At 36.0% G+C, this 23,884-nt stretch overlaps 2 protein-coding genes across 2 annotated transcripts in view; both read left to right on the top strand.

Moving 5' to 3' along the window:
* The window catches only part of LOC120475253 (RNA-binding motif, single-stranded-interacting protein 3), a 37,952-nt gene extending 37,110 nt beyond the window's left edge, over positions 1–842 (top strand). The window contains exon 15 of the mRNA XM_089122951.1: positions 721–842. The gene's annotated coding sequence lies outside the window, so the exon portion shown is untranslated. The remainder of the gene's footprint in view (positions 1–720) is intronic.
* On the top strand, positions 835–22,345 carry tgfbr2a (transforming growth factor beta receptor 2a). The gene is made up of 13 exons (XM_089122941.1): positions 835–973; positions 3,022–3,172; positions 4,498–4,706; positions 4,984–5,137; positions 6,285–6,472; positions 9,078–9,228; positions 10,469–10,677; positions 10,951–11,104; positions 12,284–12,471; positions 16,455–17,209; positions 19,831–19,972; positions 20,222–20,346; positions 21,142–22,345. Exons 1-13 carry the CDS (start codon positions 910–912, stop codon positions 21,292–21,294), a joined length of 2,643 nt encoding a protein of 880 aa, XP_088979067.1. The 5' UTR covers positions 835–909; the 3' UTR covers positions 21,295–22,345.
* Positions 22,346–23,884: the final 1,539 nt, after the last annotated feature.

Below are 23,884 nucleotides of genomic sequence, written 5' to 3' on the forward strand. Positions count from 1 at the left end.
TGCAGTCTGCTAGCGGCTCGAGTGTGTGTGTGTGCTTCACTGTAGGCGGTGTGCAAGGTTTCGAGATGTTAGAGAAGTGTGTGTAGGTGTACACTCACTGTGAGACACACACGTGCTCAGAAACACACTCAACCGGCAGATTTTAAGACTATGGAAACTAAAAGTGTCGTCTATGTACAGTACTACAGTAACTCGCTGTGTTTTGGGACTGTGACCCCCAAAATGCTGTCTATATAGGTTTTGAGATGCTCAGAAATGCTGTCTATAACTCAGTTTTTGTGATGAATGCAGGCAGCTCAAAAGCTTTGAGACTGATGCTGTCTAATTATTTCCAGACTTTGATGTCAGAAATGCTGTTATTTTAAGCATACTAGGTTTTGGGATCGATGCATAAAATGCTGTCTATATAGGCAACTAGGCAGTGTTGTAGTACTCGAGACTCGGACTCGAGTGAGGTGGTCTCGACTACAACACTGCAACTAGGTTTTAAGACTGTCTAAAAATGCTGTCAGGCCCAGAAATATTGTTTATGAAGGAAACTCAATTGGTTTTATAACTATGATGCCTAAAAATGTGTTATATGTAGGCAGCTCACACTATGATGCCCAGACATGCTGTCTATGTAGGGTGCTTACCAGCTTTCGAGATGCCCACATCTGTTGTCTAGTTAGTGAGCCCTGAGGCTGAGCAGTGTGTGTGTGTTTGTGTGTGTGTACACAGGCAGTAGTTAGCAGTTTTGAGAGAGTAAAGCAGGAAAAGCGACGCTTCCTCCTCTTGAACATTTCCTGCCTCGGTGTGACTCACGCGCGCGCTTCCTCTCAGATGAGAACGAGACGCGCGCGCCCGCGCCGGTATAAGAGCGCCGGTCTGGACTCGAGTCACACACGCGACGCGACGCGTTGAGCTGTGATGGAGCGGTTCGGTTCTGTCGGCTGTGTCTCGGTTCTTCTCGCGTGTCTGATGATGTCTGGTGGTGAGTGAGATCCCGCTTCAGTCTCGAAACTACAACGCGATGACGGGAGCGTGCGTCTAAGTGCGTCGCGTCAAACGCGGTGTTTAGGGTGTAAATAGATTGATTATAAGTTTCTCTTTCAAAACACGAGTCTGATTGACATTTCCTCATGTGTTTGTGTGTGTGTGTGTGTGTGTGTGTGTGTGTGTTTGTCTGAGACTTACTCAAATTGTGTTCCTGTTTCATTAACGTTAGTTCTTTCTGTTTTTCTTTATACTTTGACATTTATAATTTTACTAAATTCAAATGTAAATTATTTAATATTTTGTGAGTGAGTTGTTTCTACAGTAAAACTAATTTGAGTTTAAAAACTGCACACTTAAACTAGTACACTGTAGCCTACTGTAAGGGTGTCTGATTTTATAGGTTATTATTATAGTTAACTAAAACCATAAATACGTTTCATAACTTGAAATAATATTTTAATATAATAAATGTTTAATATATTTTATTTCAAATAGTTGCCAAAGACATCTTTTCTCACTAGGTTAGGTTGAACTTGATATACTAATACAACTAAAACTAATATAATCAATATTATAAACTAAAATGACAAAAATTTATAACAATACTATTAACATAATTTTTTTTAAACATACAATTAAAAACTAATTTGAAATATTAATTATTATTATCACTGTGAAACTAAAATATCACTGCGTTATACACTGATATGCAACATACTACTGAACGTTTACCATATTTGATAACCATGATGTTACATTAGAGAATTGTATTAATAATATTAGACTAATAGTACATGGATATTAAAACGTATTGACCTTTATGAAAGGAGCAGTTGCCACAACAGCAACGACTATGATAATATAATGTATGTATTATAAAATATAAATATAAGGAACAAAAAATATAAGTCCTTATCCATTTAATGCACCTTGAGCTTGTTTGTTTATATTTAGATTAAGTGTTTCATACTGTTCCTGAGCTTTGCTGTGTTTGTGTGCATGTGTGTGTGTGTGTGTGTGTGTGTGACAGCATAAACCTGCTGTTGTGTTTGAGAGATCCTGACGACACAAACATCGCTTCCTAAAGCTCAGTGTGTGTTTCTTGTGTGTTTGTGTTCTGGCAGACAGTCGCTGAATGTGGAGACGGTTGCATCACAAACTCGAGATGATCAAACTCAAACTATAAATTAAAGCATGTGTTTGGAGTCAAACTAACGTCACTCTTCTTCATGTTGCCCCTGAATCAACTGGTGTGTGTGTGTGTGTGTGTGTGTTTGGGTGACCTCTAGATCTTTAGAGACATTAACTCTTAACATCATCAACAAACGCAGCATCGCTGACATGCATGTGCTTTCTATGTTAATATGTGTGTGTTTGTGAGAGAGAGAGTGTGTGTGTGTGTGTGTGTGTGTGTGTTTACATTAGTGGTGGGTTGCATAAACTGCTTAGATGACTCTTTCAAGTGACTCATTTAGTTTTTGTTCTGGACTGCTCTTAACAGTTTTTAGTCGGTTACATAAAAATTAGGGCTGTGCAAAAGTTAATTGCGATTAATCGCATCCAAAATAATAATATATTTGTGTGTGCTGTATATAATTATTTTGTATATATAAAATACACACACATGCATGTATATGTTTAAGAAAATGTGTTATTCCTATATAAAATATTTATATTTATATAATATAGATTATGTATTTATATATATATATATATACAGAATTTAAGCGCAAATAATTCTTAAATATATACATGCATGCATAGGTATTTATATATACAAAATAATTATATACAGCACACACAAATATATTATGTAAAACAGACTTTTATTTTGGATGCGATTAATCGCAATTAATTTTTGCACGGCCCTAATAAAAATATAAAATAATATAAAATAATATAATATAAAATAATAATTATTATTATTATTTGTCTGAATCAATCAATTAGTTTTAATCTGAAGAGAGCCGTAACTAATTGCTAGTTGGTCAGACACAGTCTTATCTGACCCCTGATATGTGTGTGTGTGTGTGTGTTTTACAGGTACATCCGCCATGCTCCCTTCAACCAATCAGCACAGTCGGTGTAAGTCATGTGACCCTCAGCCGGCCGCCTGCAGGGCCAATGAGTGCATCTCAAACTGTAGCGTATCGAGAGTCTGCCCGAATCCACAGGACGTCTGCGCCGCCGTCTGGTATGACACACACACACACACACACATGTGAATCACCGACGTGTTCGAACACGACCTCATCTCATCACACCACAGAGCAAAGCTTAGAGAAATAAACACGGCCCACGTCAAACCCTTTTCAATCTTTCTTAAAGGGCCAGTGTGTCATATTTAGGAGGATCTGTTGACAGAAATGCAACTCTAATTACCTTAGAATGAGCATTTCTGTCTACACACACCGCGGGTCCGCTTACATCCACATGTTTCTACGGTGGCCCTGAATGGACAATAACATAATTTTACTGAATAATTAGGTAAACATAATTTCTTCATTATTCTTTGTAAAGAAAGCTTTTAACTGGCTACTCTCTACGACATCACTTCCCGTCGGCCACTGTTGGGTGCAATTCGCATCCTCACCACTAGATGCCGCTAAAAATTACACACTGCACCTTTAAAGGGATTAAGCATTGAAAAATTACGTTTTTTGCAGATTCGTAAAGTTCTCTAGGATTCTTCAGATCACATCAGATCTTTAAAGATACATTTTTATTTATTTTTGATCATGTATGCCTGTGCACTGCTGCGTTATGGAAGTTGTAGTTTGGTTTGTAGTGATTACAGGAAGAGATCGCGACTGGTTTAGCTGTCCAGCGACCCGACACACAGGTGTAAATCAGCAGGCCTACTGACACACACACACACATTACTGTAGTAAATACTGTGCATTACTGTGAGGTGAACGCACGTGCACTAATTAATGATAAACATTTCACCGTGACAGTAATTCAGTGTTTCACTGCGGCATCTTCTAAAGAACGACACGCATCATTGTTATTTAAGGATTGACATATTAGTATTGATTTCATTATTTTATATTAATATTTTCAATTTGCATTTACATTTTTTTTATCTAATTAATATGTATTTTGAGTTTAAAAATGTTATATTTTCTATTTAAATTGCATTTTGTTTTATAGATTTTGTGTTTATATTGTTTTGTTTTTTGTTGTGTGGAGTTTTTGTAAATGCGTCTATATAGTTTTTTCCTTTTTATTTTATTTTAGAACATCAAGTTAAAACTTAGAAATGTTTTAAATTGAAAGCTTTTTATATTTTATTTTAATTCTGTTAATGTTTATTTCAAGTAAAGAAAATTAAAATAATTCTTATGGATTTAGTTAATAAAATTATATATATATAATTTAATGAGATTTTTACAGTTAAAATATTTTATTTGTAACGCTATATATGAAGGGTGGAGCACTTTGCATTCTGGGATGCTGTATCACACAGCGTGAGTGTGTGTGTGGTAAAGATGCGTTATCCTGACCTCTGTCGTGCAGGTGGAGGAAAGCTGGGATGGTTACCGTGGAGACGATGTGTCACGACCCCACGCGAGCGCTGCGCGGTGTGATGTTGCAGGATTACAACGGATCTGTGTGTGTGTTGAGCATCAGACAATCCCTGCGTGTGTGTGCCTGTACGGGACACGAGTGTAACGAGCGCCTGCTGCTGAACACACACACTGAGGGGGAGGACAAGATAGAGACATGTGAGTGTGTGTGTGTGTGTGTGTGTGTGTGAGAGAGAGAGAGATGGGTAGGTTTAGGGGTCGGGTTAGTGTGTGTGTGTGTGTGTGTCAGAGATGGTTAGGTTTAGGGGTCAGGTTAGTGTTTGTGTGTGTGTGTGTGTGTGTGTGGTCTCTTATGCAAAAATATGCTATATCATCAGCACTGAATAGATATGTATTTTTGTGCCTGTAGGCATTTCATCTCTCTCTCTCTCTCTCTCTCTCTCTCTCTCTGTGTGTGTGTGTGTGTGTTTTGCAGCGAGTGCATCAGTAATTAAAGAGTTCAAGGTCCCTCAGCTCTGTAAGTTCTGCGACATCGAATTCACGACGTGTAACGCCACCGGCGTCTGCGAATCCTTCTGCAAAGTCACATCGATCTGCGAGAATCCCGAGGAAGTGTGTGTCAGTTCCTGGTAGGTCAGCGCTACTCTAGTGTACACACACTTCGAGATCCATCCGCTTCAGATCTCTAGCGGAGACACACGCGAGATCACTGTGAGCAAATCAAAGCCATAAATCTGAACAAATCTGAGCTTGATATCTAAAAATAGATTAGGTATTTATATTAGATAATACCAACATATATATAAGTAGGGCTGGGTAATAAATATCGATTACTCGATAATAATCGATTCTCATTTTTATGAACCGATATCGATTCTTAAATCTCAAGAATCGATTAGTCATCCTGTGGGACATTGTTTTGCGGCTGCGCGCATCCAAAAAATGGCAATAATCTTTGTCCTTTGTTACTATTGATATGAAACAAAGTCTCAATTTTCAAATTACGTCCATTTTCTTTAGAAATTCAAAAACATAAATAGCGTTTTGTCGCTGTGGCGTGAGATCGCTCTGGAGAAGCAGCAGCGCTGATCTCTCTTCCGGCTTAATAATACCAGTTACAGCGCCAAATAAACTTGAATGAGCATCTGAAAGTGTGTTAAAGATCGAGTACAACTTATCGAAATCCGGATCATGTCACATTGATTCGCTCAATCAGCGTTTCAACCGTGGAAAGACGTCAGTTAAACAGCTTGTAATCAATGTATCGTCATATTTACCTCAGAAAACCCACATCAACTCGTTAGTCAGCTAGAAAAAATAACTCTAAATATATACACCATATTACATATGCATTATAATCTTAATGTTCTTCAATATTTAATGCATATTTGAATAAATCTGGCAAGTTTTTATGACAGCCACCATTTAAATGTTTATATTTCATATAATCTTCTTATTATAAAATAAATAAAAGTGTAATTTAAGTGTTTGTATAGCTACAAAACAGTTCATTATTACCTTCATATTAGGCTAATGAAGCCTATAGGCTACAACTAGACTCCTATAGTTTACAGCATTAGTTAAGAGTTTTGAGAAAAATGGCCATTTATTGTAACTGATATCCAATATAATCGATATTGAATCGAATCGTAATCGAAATCGAATCGAATTGTGAAATTTGTCTCAATACCCAGCCCTATATATTAAGTATTTTTATGCTTTAGTAGAGTGAAACGTTACATACAGCAGCTTTACTGTAATGTCGTGATGTTTCAGGAGGAGAGAGGAAGGGAACGCGACCATCGAGACGGTGTGTCACCACCCAGCGCTGAGGTTTCGTGGCCAGTTCCTGAAGGACTTCAACAGCAAAACCTGCGAGATGAAGCGAGTGAAGGGGGCGGAGGACGAGTTCATCTGCTCCTGTAACGAGGAAGAGTGTAACGGCCGCCTCATCTTTCCTGACGGTCAGTTTCACACACTCTCACACACTCTTGAGTCCAGTCAGCTTTATTTATACAGCGCTTTTCACAAAAATCTACTCTGTTTTTCTGAATTAACGAGTTAATTTTTCATGAGAAAAAAATTGCTCTGTTTTTCTGAATTAATGAGTTAATTTTTCATGAGAAAATTTATTTTTGCTGTTTTTCTGAATTAATGAGTTAATTCAGAAAAACAGAGCAAAAAAAAAAATTCCATTAAAAATTAACTCGTTAATTCAGAAAAACAGAGCAAAAAAAATTCTCATGAAAAATTAACTCGTTAATTCAGAAAAACAGCAAAAAAAAAATTTCTCATGAAAAATTAACTCGTTAATTCAGAAAAACAGAGCAAATTTTTTTTTCTCATGAAAAATTAACTCATTAATTCAGAAAAACAGAGTAGATTTTTTTTCTTCAAGTGAATGCAATACGCCTCCGTATGTTTCAGAGCAGCTTACAGAGAAAACAGGAAAATAATGCAACAAAGTTTGTTTCTAGAAGAAAATGGCGTCACAGTGCAGCTTAAGTACGTTCAGTGATGATTCATTTTTGTTGTAAAAGTTATATTACTTTAGTTCATTTATATATAGCGGCTCTGGAGATATCCGTGATGTCATCGTCCAGCTCAGCTCAGGTCTCATATAATGGTGTCAATGCAGCAGATCAGTAATATTGTTGAATATTACTACTAATAATAATTCATTATATTTATATAGCGCTTTTCTTGGCACTCAAAGCACTTTTTCTTTCTGTTTTTCTTTATACTTTGACATTTATAATTATTCTAAATTCAAATGTAAATTATTTAATATTTTGTGAGTGAGTTGTTTCTACAGTAAAACTACTTTGAGTTTAAAAACTGCACACTTAAACTAGTACATGGAAGGACCATGGTAGCCTACTGTAAGGGTGTCTGATTTTATAGGTTATTAGTATAATTAACTAAAACCATTTACGTTTCATAACTTGAAATAATATTTTAATATAATAAATGTTAACTAAAAATTAAATATATTTTATTTCAGGTAGTTGCCAGAGACATCTTTTCTCACTTTTACATTAAGTTGAACTTCATATACTAATATAACTAAAACTGAAATAATAATTAATATAAACTATGTAGTCATAAAATGACAAAAACATATAACAATATTACTAAAACTTTAAGATTTACATTTTTTTTTTTAAATATAGGCTACAAATGAAAACTAATTCAAAATCTGAATTGTTATTATATCAATTACTGATATATTACTGGTATGCAACATACTACTGAACGTTTATCATATTTGATAACCATGATGTTACATTAGAGAATTGTATTAATAATATTAGACTATAGTACATGGATATTAACATGTATTGACCTTTATGAAAGGAGCAGTTGCCACAACAGCAACGACTATAATATAGTGTATTATAAAATGTAAATATAAGGAACAAAATATAAGTCCTTATCCATTTAATGCACCTTGAGCTTGTTTGTTTATATTTACATTAAGTGTTTCATACTGTTCCTGAGCTTTGCTGTGTGTGTGTGTGTGTGTGTGTGTGTGTGTGTGTGTGTGTGTGTGACAGCATAAACCTGCTGTTGTGTTTGAGAGATCCTGACGACACAAACATCGCTTCCTAAAGCTCAGTGTGTGTTTCTTGTGTGTTTGTGTTCTGGCAGACAGTCGCTGAATGTGGAGACGGTTGCATCACAAACTCGAGATGATCAAACTCAAACTATAAATTAAAGCATGTGTTTGGAGTCAAACTAACGTCACTCTTCTTCATGTTGCCCCTCAATCAACTGGTGTGTGTGTGTGTGTGTGTGTGTTTGGGTGACCTCTAGATCTTTAGAGACATTAACTCTTAACATCATCAACAAACGCAGCATCGCTGACATGCATGTGCTTTCTATGTTAATATGTGTGTGTTTGTGAGAGAGAGAGAGTGTGTGTGTGTGTGTGTGTGTGTTTACATTAGTGGTGGGTTGCATAAACTGCTTAGATGACTCTTTCAAGTGACTCATTTAGTTTTTGTTCTGGACTGCTCTTAACAGTTTTTAGTCGGTTACATAAAAATTAGGGCTGTGCAAAAGTTAATTGCGATTAATCGCATCCAAAATAAAAGTCTGTGTTTACATAATATATTTGTGTGTGCTGTATATAATTATTTTGTATATATAAAATACACACACAAGCATGTATATATTTAAGAAAATGTGTTATTCATATATAAAATATTTATATTTATATAATATAGATTATGTATTTATATATATATATACAGAATTTAAGCGCAAATAATTCTTAAATATATACATGCATGCATAGGTATTTATATATACAAAATAATTATATACAGCACACACAAATATATTATGTAAAACAGACTTTTATTTTGGATGCGATTAATCGCAATTAATTTTTGCACAGCCCTAATAAAAATATTATGTATTATTTGTATTATTATTATTATTATTATTTGTCTGAATCAATCAATTAGTTTTAATCTGAAGAGAGCCGTAACTAATTGCTAGTTGGTCAGACACAGTCTTATCTGACCCCTGATATGTGTGTGTGTGTGTGTGTGTGTTTTACAGGTACATCCGCCATGCTCCCTTCAACCAATCAGCACAGTCGGTGTAAGTCATGTGACCCTCAGCCGGCCGCCTGCAGGGCCAATGAGTGCATCTCAAACTGTAGCGTATCGAGAGTCTGCCCGAATCCACAGGACGTCTGCGCCGCCGTCTGGTATGACACACACACACACATGTGAATCACCGACGTGTTCGAACACGACCTCATCTCATCACACCACAGAGCAAAGCTTAGAGAAATAAACACGTCCCACGTCAAACCCTTTTCAATCTTTCTTAAAGGGCCAGTGTGTCATATTTAGGAGGATCTGTTGACAGAAATGCAACTCTAATTACCTTAGAATGAGCATTTCTGTCTACACACACACCGCGGGTCCGCTTACATCCACATGTTTCTACGGTGGCCCTGAATGGACAATAACATAATTTTACTGAATAATTAGGTAAACATAATTTCTTCATTAATCTTTGTAAAGAAAGCTCTTAACTGGCTACTCTCTACGACATCACTTCCCGTCGGCCACTGTTGGGTGCAATTCGCATCCTCACCACTAGATGCCGCTAAAAATTACACACTGCACCTTTAAAGGGATTAAGCATTGAAAAATTACGTTTTTTGCAGATTCGTAAAGTTCTCTAGGATTCTTCAGATCTTTAAAGATACATTTTTATTTATTTTTGATCATGTATGCCTGTGCACTGCTGCATTATGGGAGTTGTAGTTTGGTTTGTAGTGATTACAGGAAGAGATCGCGACTGGTTTAGCTGTCCAGCGACCCGACACACAGGTGTAAATCAGCAGGCCTACTGACACACACACACACACACACACACATTACTGTAGTAAATACTGTGCATTACTGTGAGGTGACTTCTAAAGAATGACACACATCAGTGTTGTTTAAGGATTGACATATTATTATAGATTTCATTATTTTATATTAATATTTACATTTTTTATTTAATTATTATGTATTTTGAGTTTAAAATTGTTATATTTTCTATTTAAATTGCATTTTGTTTGATATATTTTGTGTTTATATTGTTTTGTTTTTTGTTGTGTGGAGTTTTTGTAAATGCGTCTATATAGATTTTTCCTTTTTATTTTATTTTAGAACATCAAGTTAAAACTTAGAAATGTTTTAAATTGAAAGCTTTATATATTTTATTTTAATTCTGTTCATGTTTATTTCAAGTAAAGAAAATTAAAATAATTCTTATGGATTTAGTTAATAAAATTATATATATATAATTTAATGAGATTTTTACAGTTAAAATATTTTATTTGTAACGCTATATACGAAGGGTGGAGCACTTTGCATTCTGGGATGCTGTATCACACAGCGTGAGTGTGAGTGTGGTAAAGATGCGTTATCCTGACCTCTGTCGTGCAGGTGGAGGAAAGCTGGGATGGTTACCGTGGAGACGATGTGTCACGACCCCACGCGAGCGCTGCGCGGTGTGATGTTGCAGGATTACAACGGATCTGTGTGTGTGTTGAGCATCAGACAATCCCTGCGTGTGTGTGCCTGTACGGGACACGAGTGTAACGAGCGCCTGCTGCTGAACACACACACTGAGGGGGAGGACAAGATAGAGACATGTGAGTGTGTGTGTGTGTGTGTGTGTGTGTGAGAGAGAGAGAGATGGGTAGGTTTAGGGGTCGGGTTAGTGTGTGTGTGTGTGTGTGTCAGAGATGGTTAGGTTTAGGGGTCAGGTTAGTGTTTGTGTGTGTGTGTGTGTGTGTGTGGTCTCTTATGCAAAAATATGCTATATCATCAGCACTGAATAGATATGTATTTTTGTGCCTGTAGGCATTTCATCTCTCTCTCTCTCTCTCTCTCTCTCTCTCTCTGTGTGTGTGTGTGTTTTGCAGCGAGTGCATCAGTAATTAAAGAGTTCAAGGTCCCTCAGCTCTGTAAGTTCTGCGACATCGAATTCACGACGTGTAACGCCACCGGCGTCTGCGAATCCTTCTGCAAAGTCACATCGATCTGCGAGAATCCCGAGGAAGTGTGTGTCAGTTCCTGGTAGGTCAGCGCTACTCTAGTGTACACACACTTCGAGATCCATCCGCTTCAGATCTCTAGCGGAGACACACGCGAGATCACTGTGAGCAAATCAAAGCCATAAATCTGAACAAATCTGAGCTTGATATCTAAAAATAGATTAGGTATTTATATTAGATAATACCAACATATATATTAGTAGGGCTGGGTAATAAATATCGATTACTCGATAATAATCGATTCTCATTTTTACGAACCGATATCGATTCTTAAATCTCAAGAATCGATTAGTCATCCTGTGGGACGTTGTATCGCGGCTGCGCGCATCCAAAAAATGGCAATAATCTTTGTCCTTTGTTACTATTGATATGAAACAAAGTCTCAATTTTCAAATTACGTCCATTTTCTTTAGAAATTCAAAAACATAAATAGCGTTTTGTCGCTGTGGCGTGAGATCGCTCTGGAGAAGCAGCAGCGCTGATCTCTCTTCCGGCTTAATAATACCAGTTACAGCGCCAAATAAACTTGAATGAGCATCTGAAAGTGTGTTAAAGATCGAGTACAACTTATCGAAATCCGGATCATGTCACATTGATTCGCTCAATCAGCGTTTCAACCGTGGAAAGACGTCAGTTAAACAGCTTGTAATCAATGTATCGTCATATTTACCTCAGAAAACCCACATCAACTCGTTAGTCAGCTAGAAAAAATAACTCTAAATATATACACCATATTACATATGCATTATAATCTTAATGTTCTTCAATATTTAATGCATATTTGAATAAATCTGGCAAGTTTTTATGACAGCCACCATTTAAATGTTTATATTTCATATAATCTTCTTATTATAAAATAAATAAAAGTGTAATTTAAGTGTTTGTAGCTACAAAACAGTTCATTATTACCTTCATATTAGGCTAATGAAGTCTATAGGCTACAACTAGACTCCCATAGTTTACAGCATTAGTTAAGAGTTTTGATTCCCTTGAGAAAAATGGCCATTTATTGTAACTGATATCCAAAATAATCGATATTGAATCGAATCGTAATCGAATCGAATTGCAAGCTTGTGAATCGAAATCGAATCGAATTGTGAAATTTGTCTCAATACCCAGCCCTATATATTAAGTATTTTTATGCTTTAGTAGAGTGAAACGTTACATACAGCAGCTTTACTGTAATGTCGTGATGTTTCAGGAGGAGAGAGGAAGGGAACGCGACCATCGAGACGGTGTGTCACCACCCAGCGCTGAGGTTTCGTGGCCAGTTCCTGAAGGACTTCAACAGCAAAACCTGCAAGATGAAGCGAGTGAAGGGGGCGGAGGACGAGTTCATCTGCTCCTGTAACGAGGAAGAGTGTAACGGCCGCCTCATCTTTCCTGACGGTCAGTTTCACACACTCTCACACACTCTTGAGTCCAGTCAGCTTTATTTATACAGCGCTTTTCACAAAAATCTACTCTGTTTTTCTGAATTAACGAGTTAATTTTTCATGAGAAAAAAAAAATTGCTATGTTTTTCTGAATTAACGAGTTAATTTTTCATGAAAAAAAAAAATTTTCCTCTGTTTTTCTGAATTAACGAGTTAATTTTTCATGAGAAATTTTTTTTTTGCTCTGTTTTTCTGAATTAACGAATTAATTTTTTTATGAGAATTTTTTTTTTGCTCTGTTTTTCTGAATTAATGAGTTAATTCAGAAAAACAGAGCAAAAAAAAAAATTCCATTAAAAATTAACTCATTAATTCAGAAAAAAAAGAGAAAAAAATTTTTTCTCATGAAAAATTAACTCGTTAATTCAGAAAAACAGAGCAAAAAAAAATTCTCATAAAAAAATTAACTCGTTAATTCAGAAAAACAGAGCAAAAAAAAAATTTCTCATGAAAAATTAACTCGTTAATTCAGAAAAACAGAGCAAATTTTTTTTTCTCATGAAAAATTAACTCATTAATTCAGAAAAACAGAGTAGATTTTTTTTCTTCAAGTGAATGCAATACGCCTCCGTATGTTTCAGAGCAGCTTACAGAGAAAACAGGAAAATAATGCAACAAAGTTTGTTTCTAAAAGAAAATGGCGTCACAGTGCAGCTTAAGTACGTTCAGTGATGATTAATTTTTGTTGTAAAAGTTATATTACTTTAGTTCATTTATATATAGCGGCTCTGGAGATATCCGTGATGTCATCGTCCAGCTCAGCTCAGGTCTCATATAATGGTGTCAATGCAGCAGATCAGTAATATTGTTGAATATTACTACTAATAATAATTCATTATATTTATATAGCGCTTTTCTTGGCACTCAAAGCACTTTTACATAGAGAGGGGGAATTTAAATTTGAAGCATTTAAAAGATAAAAATAAATAAAAGTCACTTTTTTTTCCTCTCGCAGTAATTTTTATTATCGGATACAAATTGTTGCATTTTTGTATTGCGATATATTGTGACACGGACGGTATATTGTTGCACTCTGTCAGGTAATTTATTTTATTTATTTTTTTTTTTAATTATAGTTTATTTAGATAGGGACAGATACAGATAACATAGATACACTTTGACAGTGATCTGATGTATGTATCGTCCAGCTCAGTTTAGTTCTCATTTAATGGTGTCAATCAGTAATATTGTTGAATATTAATAATAATAATAATAATTCATTATATTTATATAGCGCTTTTCTTGGCACTCAAAGCACTTTTACATAGAGATGGGAATCTCCTCAACCAACATTAAATTCATTTTAAGCATTTAAAAGATAAAAAAGGAAGTGATCCTTTAAGTCACTTAAACTCTGAGTCTGAAAACTTGATTTTTATTTTGGCTGATCTATCCACGATACAAATTGTCTCGACACGGTATATTGTTACACTCCTAACACAGATACAATCTGTCCGATAATAATGTTCAGACACTTTCTTGATAATCTGAAGACTCGCGCAGTTCATGTGGCGTGTGTGTGTGTGTGTGTGTGGATCCGCTGCTGCTCCAGACGTGTGGTTTCCTCCTGTCTGTGTGTAAAGATCATCTCGTTGTTTTTATAGCCGCGTGTTGTTTGTGTGTGTGTGTGTCGACGCACGTGCGGTTGTGTTGTGCTGCACTGTGTTTACTGTAACAAGGGGCTTTTTCTGAAGGAAAAGCATCACTCAAGATTTTTTCTTTCTGCAGAAATGTCTAGATCTAGATTTAGATTGGTTAAACAGGAAGCCGCATCATGTGACTCTGAGAGGAAACTTTTGGTGCAGAAAATATCTGTGATTAAAACGCCTGTCCATCCAAAATGTGTTTTCCAGTACAGATACGTTTATAAACACTTAAAGAGCCCCTATCATGGATTTTTGAAAATGACTGTTCATGTAGTGTGGACTATAGCTTTAAGGGAATGAAAACATCCTGCAAAGATTTATATCTGAAAGTGCACCGTATATAAAGTTATTGTCTTTCAAAAGTGAGAGTAACATTTCAACATTAACAAAAATAGGAACATTTCAAATGCTATGATAGGGGCTGTTTAAATTAAGATACATTTGAGATGCAAAATGACATTAATATTGAGTTTGTTTTCTGACAAACTGATCAAATTGAAGTGAGTTTGTGCTTAAAACGAGAACGAATATCTGTCAATGGAGTCAGAAAAATAATTTTTTTTTTCCCTTTCAATTTGTTTATTTTTATCACCTGTTTCGTTTTTACTCTTTAACTTTTTTTTTGCTGTTTGTTTCTAATTTTGAAGAATTAAAATAGCCTATTAGCTGAGACGTGTGTGTACAGATGTGAAGTATTGACGTAAAGACATGCTCAGATTTCCTGCTGAAATCCACTGGAATTAAAAACATTATTACAAGCTTACAGTTTTGAATGAGCTAATCAATATTTTAATGGATAAATTAAAAAAAAAATATATATATATATATATATATAGCAATGGTAAAAAATGTGTAACGGTCTAACTCCACAATTCAGCACACAGTTCACAGTCTTTGTAATACAGTATGTTTTAGCAATAGATTTCTAACATTTATAATGTTTTTAGAATAGAGCCCGACCGATAGAGGATTTTGAAGGCCGATACCGATACAAATATTTTTGGGTTTTATAATCCGATATATCGGCCGATATTTTTTAAAATTAAATATTGTTGGATTTCACACACGTGTAAAAGAAAAGCTAACTTTTCTGCACAAGATACGTTTGATACTTTTTCTCTATGTCTAAATGTTCACTCCTCGCGAGTATAACTTACATTTTACAATGCAGGGACTGTAACTAGAGATATGCGAGTTATAAATACAGTAGGGCTGTGCAAAAATTAATTGCGATTAATCGCATCCAAAATAAAAGTCTGTGTTAACATTATATATTTGTGTGTGCTGTATATAATTATTTTGTATATATAAATACACACACATGCATGTATATATTTAAGAAAATGTGTTATTCATATATAAAATATTTAAATTTATATAATATAGATTATGTATTTATATATATAAACAGAGTTTAAGCGCAAATAATTCTTAAATATATACATGCATGCATAGGTATTTATATATACAAAATAATTATATACAGTACACACAAATATATTATGTAAACACAGACTTTTATTTTGGATGCGATTAATCGCAATTAACTTTTGCACAGCCCTAAAATACAGTAATCATTACTTTATTTAGGCAGAAAAAGTTCATTGTGGTTTCCAAGCTCATTAATGTTAACGTTAGCGGTCTTCCACTGATGATAGTGGCGTTAGCTAGCTTTGTGGTTAGCTAGTCTATTTAGCAATAGATAACATCATACTGCAAATTGTAAAACATACATTTTCAATATAACAGGCCGAGGAGAGATGATTAAAGCGTGTTTCGTCCGTTTTTATTTTGTTTTTTAAATATTCATTTAACGGCCATTATAACTGCCGATACTGATATTATGGAAAATGCCTAATATCGGTCTGGCTCTAGTTTAGAATTTTTTTTTAGAATTGCCTTTACAGGGACTTTAATGAATGAATAAAAGCAACCAAAAAAATCAGTAAATCTGCTTCAATAAAATTATGATTAGTAATTGCAATGGTAAAAAATGTGTAACGGTCTAACTCCACAATTCAGCACACATTTGCAACCACTAATGACTGAACTGTACTTTTATTTGTTTTATATTTTGGTTTTAAATGTTATATTCTACATATGTATGTACTGTGATGCTTTATGTGGTGTATATGTAATGTATGTTATTTTATTTGTCTTCCTGCCCAGGGACAGCAGATGTAAACTAGCTATTAGCTAATTCTGGTGCAATTACTTTTAATTGTGCATTGTCCCTGTAAAAATAAACAATAAAATGAAAAAAATGAAATAATTGTCGTGTTGTGTTCAGGTGCGGATCCGGTTTCTCCCAGATCGGAGGAGCCGAAGCTCCCGTTTCTGATGCTGGTCGGTCTGGTTTCCTCTGCGGTCGTGCTGGTCCTGCTGGTCTCGCTGCTCTTCGTCTACTGGGTGTATCGCCAGCACAAAGCGCCCGCGACCAAAGGCAAAAGCGAAAGCGAAACCTGCGCCATCATCATGAACGAAGACCGGTCCGACAACAGCCTGAACCACAACCTGGAGCTTCTTCCCATCCAACTGGACTCATCCGTCGGGAAAGGCCGGTTCGCCGAGGTCTTCAGAGCCGGACTCAAGCAAGCCAGCCAATCCTTCCAAACGGTGGCCGTGAAAATATTCCCGTATGAAGAATACGCCTCGTGGAAAACCGAGTGGGAGATTTACTCCGACGCCGAGCTCCGGCACGAGAGCGTCCTGCACTTTCTGACCGCCGAGGACCGGAAAGCGTCGCGACAGTATTGGCTGATAACGGCCTATCAGGAGCGAGGAAACCTGCAGGACTTCCTGTCGCAGCACGTGATTAGCTGGGACGAGCTGTGCCGATTGGCCGGTTCGCTGGCGAGGGGCGTGGCTCATCTTCACGCCGATCGGACGCCGTGCGGACGAGCTAAAGTGGCCATCGTCCACCGAGACCTGAAGAGCGCTAACGTGCTGGTGAAGTCAGACCTCACGTGCTGTCTGTGTGACTTCGGCCTCAGTCTGAGACTCGACACCTACACGTCTCCGGAGGAACTGGCCAACAGCGGACAGGTGAGGGCCGTCACATGCGGTCAGGGGAGTTAGATGCGTCAAAATCAGTCAAAACTAATAGCCAATCAGAACAGTGAGTGGGCGGAGTCTCACGTCAGTAATCCTGACGGCACCCTGACGGCTACATAATCAAATTATTACACCAATTAAACATGATTAAAACACAGTGTAAGGCTCTTTACTTCAGAGGGGAAACATCATAAGCAACGGTCTTAGGCGGTACTTTAGGGATATAACACAAAAACAACAGTCCTTAGGCAACACAAGCTGAAGAGCTCGGCTTAAAGGAGGAGTTCACTTTTGATAAATCTTTTGCTGATAATTTACTCACCCCCGTGTCATCCAAGATGTCCATGTCTATGAAAAGAAATGAAGGTTTTTGATGAAAACATTCCAGGATTTTTCTCCATATAATGGACTTCAATGGGGACCAAACGGTTTAAGGTGCAAAAGACAGTTTCAGTGCAAACTGTTCAAAGGGCTTTAAATGATTTTAGACGATGAATAAGGGTCTTATCAAGCGAAACGATCGCTCATTTAATAAATAAATTACAAAGTTTAAGTTTTATAAGCTCAAATGCTCGCCTTGCTCTGTTCTGTGACGCGCGTTCGTGACTCTCCTGTTCGAACTCGTTCATTTTTCGAGTCATGACTCGATGTGTCCTTGATAAGACCCTTATTCATCGTCTGGAATCGTTTAAAGCCCTTTGAACAGTTTGTAGTTTGCACTGAAACCGTCTTTTGGACCTTGAACCGTTTGGTCCCCATTGAAGTCCATTATATGGAGAAAATCCTGGAATGTTTTCATCAAAAACCTTAATTTCTTTTCGACTGAAGAAAGAAAGACATGGACATCTTGGATGACATGGGGGTGAGTAAATTATCAGCAAACGTTTTTTAAAAGTGAACTACTCCTTTAAATATCAGATCAGAGCGAAACATCCAGGAGACTTCAGTCCACAAAACATGGAACAACAGGACTGAACCAAAGCTAGAATGAAGCCTTAAATATGTCTGATATTGAGAGTAATTCACACAAGTACAGCCGTTTCACAAACGACGAGTAATCATGGGCAGAAATGACGCCATCTAGTGGTCAAATCAAGGAGCTTCAGGCAAAACATACTGTATAGGAATGTATATATATATATATATAAACACACTACCGTTCAAAAATTTTAGATCAGTAAGATTTTTTATGATTTTAAATGAAGTCTCTTCTGCTCACCAAGGCTGTTTTATTTGATGAAAAAAATGACAAACAGTAATATTGTGAAATATTATGACAATTTAAAATGACTGTTTTCTATTTTAATATATGTTAAAATGTAATTTGAAAGCTGACTTTTCAACATCATTACTGTTGCTGGATACACATCAGTTTTCAGTCTCACATGATCCTTCAGAAATCATTCTAATATGCTGATTTTATGCTCAAAAAACGTCAATTATTATTTTCAATGTTGAAAACAGTCGTGTACCATTTCCCCCCGAAAATTCTATGATGAATATAAACTTCAAAAGAACAGCATTTATTTAAAATATAATCTTTTTCTAACATTATAAATGTCTTTACTGTAACTTTTGATCAATTTAACTCATCCTTGATGAATAAAAGTATTTTCTAATTTCTTTCTCCCAAAAATAAAAAATAAATTCTTACTGACCCCAAACTTTTGAATGGTAGTGATTAATGTTACAAAAGCTTAATTTCCATTTCAATCAATTCTGTTCTTTTGAACTTTCTATTCATCAAAGAATCCTGAAATAAAAATAAATGTAAAAAACTGTTTTCAACATGGATAATAATCATAAATGTGTCTCGATCATCAGATCCTCATATTAGAGTGATTTCTGGAGGGTCATGTGACACTGAAGACTGGAGTAATGATGCTTTGATCACAGGAATAAATTACACTTCACTATATATTCACATAGAAAACCATTGTTTTAAATTGTAATAATATTTCACAATATTACTGGTTTTTTTGTAATTTTTATCAAAATAATTGCAGCCTTGGTGAGCAGAAGAGACTTCTTTTAAAAAAAGAAAATCTTAAAAAGAAAATCTTAGAAAATCTTACCGATCTAAAACTATTGACCGGCAGTTTATATATATATATATATATATATATATATTAGTCAAATTTAATATATGAAGAGTTCAGATGCAAAAGCCTCTAAGTGCCATTTGAAATTTTCTTCTTTAATGATGATTTTTATCAAACTTGTATATTTAAGTTCAGTACTTTCACTTAAATGGCAATGATAATTACCTATTAATTGTTATTTAAGTGAAATCACTGAACTTAAATATACAAGCTTGATAAAAATCATCATTAAAGAAGAAAATTTCAAATGGCATTTAGAGGCTTTTGCATCTGAACTCTTCATATATATATATATATATATATATATATATATATATATATATATATATATATATATATAAATATATAGTTTACAATTCATTAATCATAAAATATTAATTAATAGGTAATTGATCAAATAATTTAAATTACACATACTCATATATAGCAATAATTTTACAATTTTATTTGCTTTAAATACAATGTGTGTTTGGTGTGTTCCTCAAGCTGGTGTGTGTGTGTGTTCCTCAGGTGGGCACGGCGAGGTACATGGCTCCAGAAGTGCTGGAGTCCCGGATGGACCTGGAGAACATCGAGTCCTTCAAACAGGCGGATGTTTACTCCATGGCTCTGGTTCTGTGGGAGATCGTGTCCAGATGCAGCGCCACCGGAGGTAACAACACCCCTCAATGCTACACACACACACTGAATCTCCATAGATTCATTGTCATTCTTTAAATATAACATTCCTTTCCAATATGGTTTTGTTTTTGTTGTTTGTCAGATTTGAGTGTTTGTAAAAACTTCCCATAATGCCTTTCTTCAGTGATTTCCCCGCCCACTCTGTGCAGAGAGCTGTCAATCAAACTCGTCACATGCTGTCAGACTTTGACATGTTTCTTGTGTGTGTGTGTGTGTGCAGATGTGCGGGAATACGAGCCTCCGTTCGGGAAGCTGAAGGAGCATCCGTGTGTGGAGAGCATGAAGGATGATGTCATCAGAGATCGACTGAGACCCGAGATACCGGTCAGCTGGAGCAACCACACGGTAAAGCCGGAGTTTACTCCTGTCGCACACGCGCACTGAACTGGGTTTGCAGTAATCAGTGGTTCCACAAGGTGGCAGCACTGGCCCGACTGACGTTTCACAGCAGAAAACACAACTAAAGACACTGAAACAATTGATAATATACGTCTAATACAGCTTATAAACACCATATAAAGTAAACATGATCATAATTTATCAACAGTATATTTTATTTAATTCAATAACAGCCTTTTGAAGCTTAATAATCACATTAGACCATATTGTAATTCCCATGTTATGCCATGTAAAAATATTTTCAAGATTTGTTATCACAACATATTTTCTTTTGTCAAATCAACTTAATAATAATTTATTTAGTTGAGATAACTTATTATTTTGAGTTTCTGATGGTTAAATTAATCTCCTTCATTGTATTAACTCACTTTTTCCAGTTCAATCAACTTAAAATTTTAAGGCAACCAGGTTACTTACTTTTTTAAGTTAAACCATCAATATTTTTTTTACAGTGTAGTAACCACAACATTTTTTTCTTTTGTCAAATCAACTTAAATAATTTATTTAGTTCAAATAACATATTATTTTGAGTTTCTGATGGTTAAATGAATCTCCTTCATTGTATTAACTCACTTTTTCCAGTTCAATCAACTTAAAATTTTAAGGCAACCAAGTTACTTACTTTTTTAAGTTAAACCATCAATATTTTTTACAGCGAATGTATAATAATGTGATGAAACGGAACGAAAGTGTGTGTGAGGCTCTCACTAAGGTTCTGATTGTGTGTGTGTGTGTGTTCAGGGCGTTCATCTCCTGAGCTCCACCATCGAGGAGTGCTGGGATCACGACCCCGAGGCCCGGCTGACGGCGCAGTGTGTCGTGGAGCGCCTCAGTGACATCATCAGCTCTGACATCATCAAGAGCACAGGGGATTCTGGGAGCGACGACAAGTAGAGCAAGCGCCGGATCACGGACGTCCAGACACACACTGCACTTTACAGGAGCAGGAACATTTACACGCGTCAGGTGATTTTATTCAGCCAAACTGCAGAAACACACACTCTTCCTCTGTGTTTCGGTCTCGTTTCCCAGCGTAAACATCTAAACACTCTTAAATCTACATCTGTTTACTGGAGATTCACAATGACTGAAGATATTAAGTCTTCTTTTATGAAAAATGCATCAAAATTAATCCAGAAAATCTGCTAATGGAGTCAGAAAAATAAACTTAAGACAAAGGAAAACAACAATCTGTGGCAAATAATTCTTGTTGTTTTAAGCACAAACTTGCTAAATTTTGTTTTATAGCAATTTAATATCTTTGTCTTTTTGTTTCTCTTGTAAATGCATCTTGAATTAAGAGTTTTCAGATATTTGTGCTGGAAAACTAGAGTTTTTTTAACTATTATTCAGTATCAGGAGCACGTGTATGACGTCAGTTGCTCGTTACGTATTATCATTAAGCTTCAGGGAAAATCTGCTCCGCTGACGTGAAACAGTCAAACATTGAGGAACAGGAAGTGAGGTCATAGCCGGATGTGAACAATATTCACACGCAAAGGATTCTGGGACATGTGAACTCTGCAAGAGCATCCATAAGGCTCTCTGTGAACTTACAGTATTATAAAGCCTCAAAAACCTTCATGTTCGGGATTATAAATCAGATCAAATCCAGCTGATTTAAGTGTTAATAATCCATGACACAACCAAAGAGATGAAATATGAATGTTGAGACTCTCAGGTCAAGCTGTTTATTAATGTGAAAATACAGTCTATGGACTTATACACACGTGCCTTACAGAGCAAACGCTGATGCACATCTCATTTACGTCAATGTAGATGATCAGTTAATATCTGTATATGAGTATATGAAACATCAACAACATCCAGTTTATAAAAGCAACATTTATAAAAGAAAAAGCACTTTTTTTGTAATACATATATCATTGTGTAAATGTATCTAATTGTGTAAACTCATAAAATCATTGATTGTTTGTGAATGTTATTGTGTGTTATATTGTGTTGAATCTGATTCTTTAAATCAACATAAAGTCCAATTTACTCAATTTACTTTCTGGTAATCATTCCAAATTAGTAATCCGAAAAAACACAAACCTCTTACTTTTAGTTTTTACTCAAACCTTGTTTTACTCTTTCAGCATCATGACCTGATCAGGTCTGACAACAAACTTTTCAATACCTACTTTCTAAGATGATCACACGCTCTCGTTGAGAAACATTGACTGTATTTGCGTAGTATTGTCTGGGCTTATTTTTCACCCTTGTGATGCTCATTATACTTACACTCACCTAAAGGATTATTAGGAGCACCATACGAATACTGTGTTTGACCTCCTTTCCCCTTCAGAACTGCCTTAATTCTACGTGGCATTGATTCAACAAGGTGCTGAAAGCATTCTTTATATGAAGAAACAGAAAAAACAGAGACTAAGACCAGAAGAACTGTGGCAATGTTTCCAAAGACACTTGAAAAAACCTGCAAAACTAAAAACTATGTGCAATACCTGGACAAAAGCTGTTTTAAACGTAAAGGGTACTAAAGACCTATTGATTTGATTTAGTTAACGGTTAAAGGGGTGATGAACTGAGAAATCAAATTTTCCTTGAGCTTTTGACAGAGGTCATCATATTATAAGAATATCCTGTAAGTTTCAGAACTGAAAACGTCCTTGTTAGTCCAATAAAAGCTTTTATTGACACCAGGCGTTTTTAAAAGTGGGGAACTTTGAAGACAAAGAGGATAAAACCCCACCCCCACAGAAGAAGATCAACGCCTACTTCAACACGGCCGGTTTAGCCCCGCCCACCGATTCGCGCATAGCTAAATGACATAGCATAGCCTACCTCGTGATGACAAACCGGATCAAGCTACCGAGCGATACAGAATATTGTGCAGTGCCTGGTTGTGGAAGAAGACAGTCGCTGCATAAGCTGGAGGACTGCATGGATAAACTTTATTTATAATGACGTTCTAGCTGATGAGGTAAAACATTGTCGTCTGTTCGCTTTATTTCACTGAGGATTGTTTTGTAAGCAAGACTGGATTTGCAGAACGGTGCTGTGCCGTCTATATTGGATCTGACAGGAATTGTGCAACACACGGACTCTGGGTCGAACATGTAGGCCTATGGGCGAATCCGGTTGCCATTTTACAACATTGGACGTTTGTTTTCCCCCACGAGCACCGACGGGTGAGTTAAACTCATTATAATATGCAAAACTGTTATCCACTCACAGCAGAGGGTGTTTACTTCCAAGTCTTCAGTGCGACACGCCCATAAAAACCGACAGTTTTTCAGGTAGGCTCACAACTTGGGTACAAAATAGCCTATTACTTATTCATTTTAATGTTTTCGAATGCAAAAACCAAGCGAACGTCATAAGTTCACCTCAGAAAACAATATAATAACATTTAAAAAGCCAGTTCATGACCCCTTTAAAAGTTAATAACAGTTAATAATATTTAACTAATAAAATGAATTGATAAATAAAATGTATTTATGATTATGACATTATTTTTTGA

This window comes from Pimephales promelas, chromosome 18 (assembly GCF_988280905.1).
Source record: "Pimephales promelas chromosome 18, fPimPro1.hap1.1, whole genome shotgun sequence".
Classification (NCBI taxonomy): Eukaryota; Metazoa; Chordata; class Actinopteri; order Cypriniformes; family Leuciscidae; genus Pimephales; species Pimephales promelas.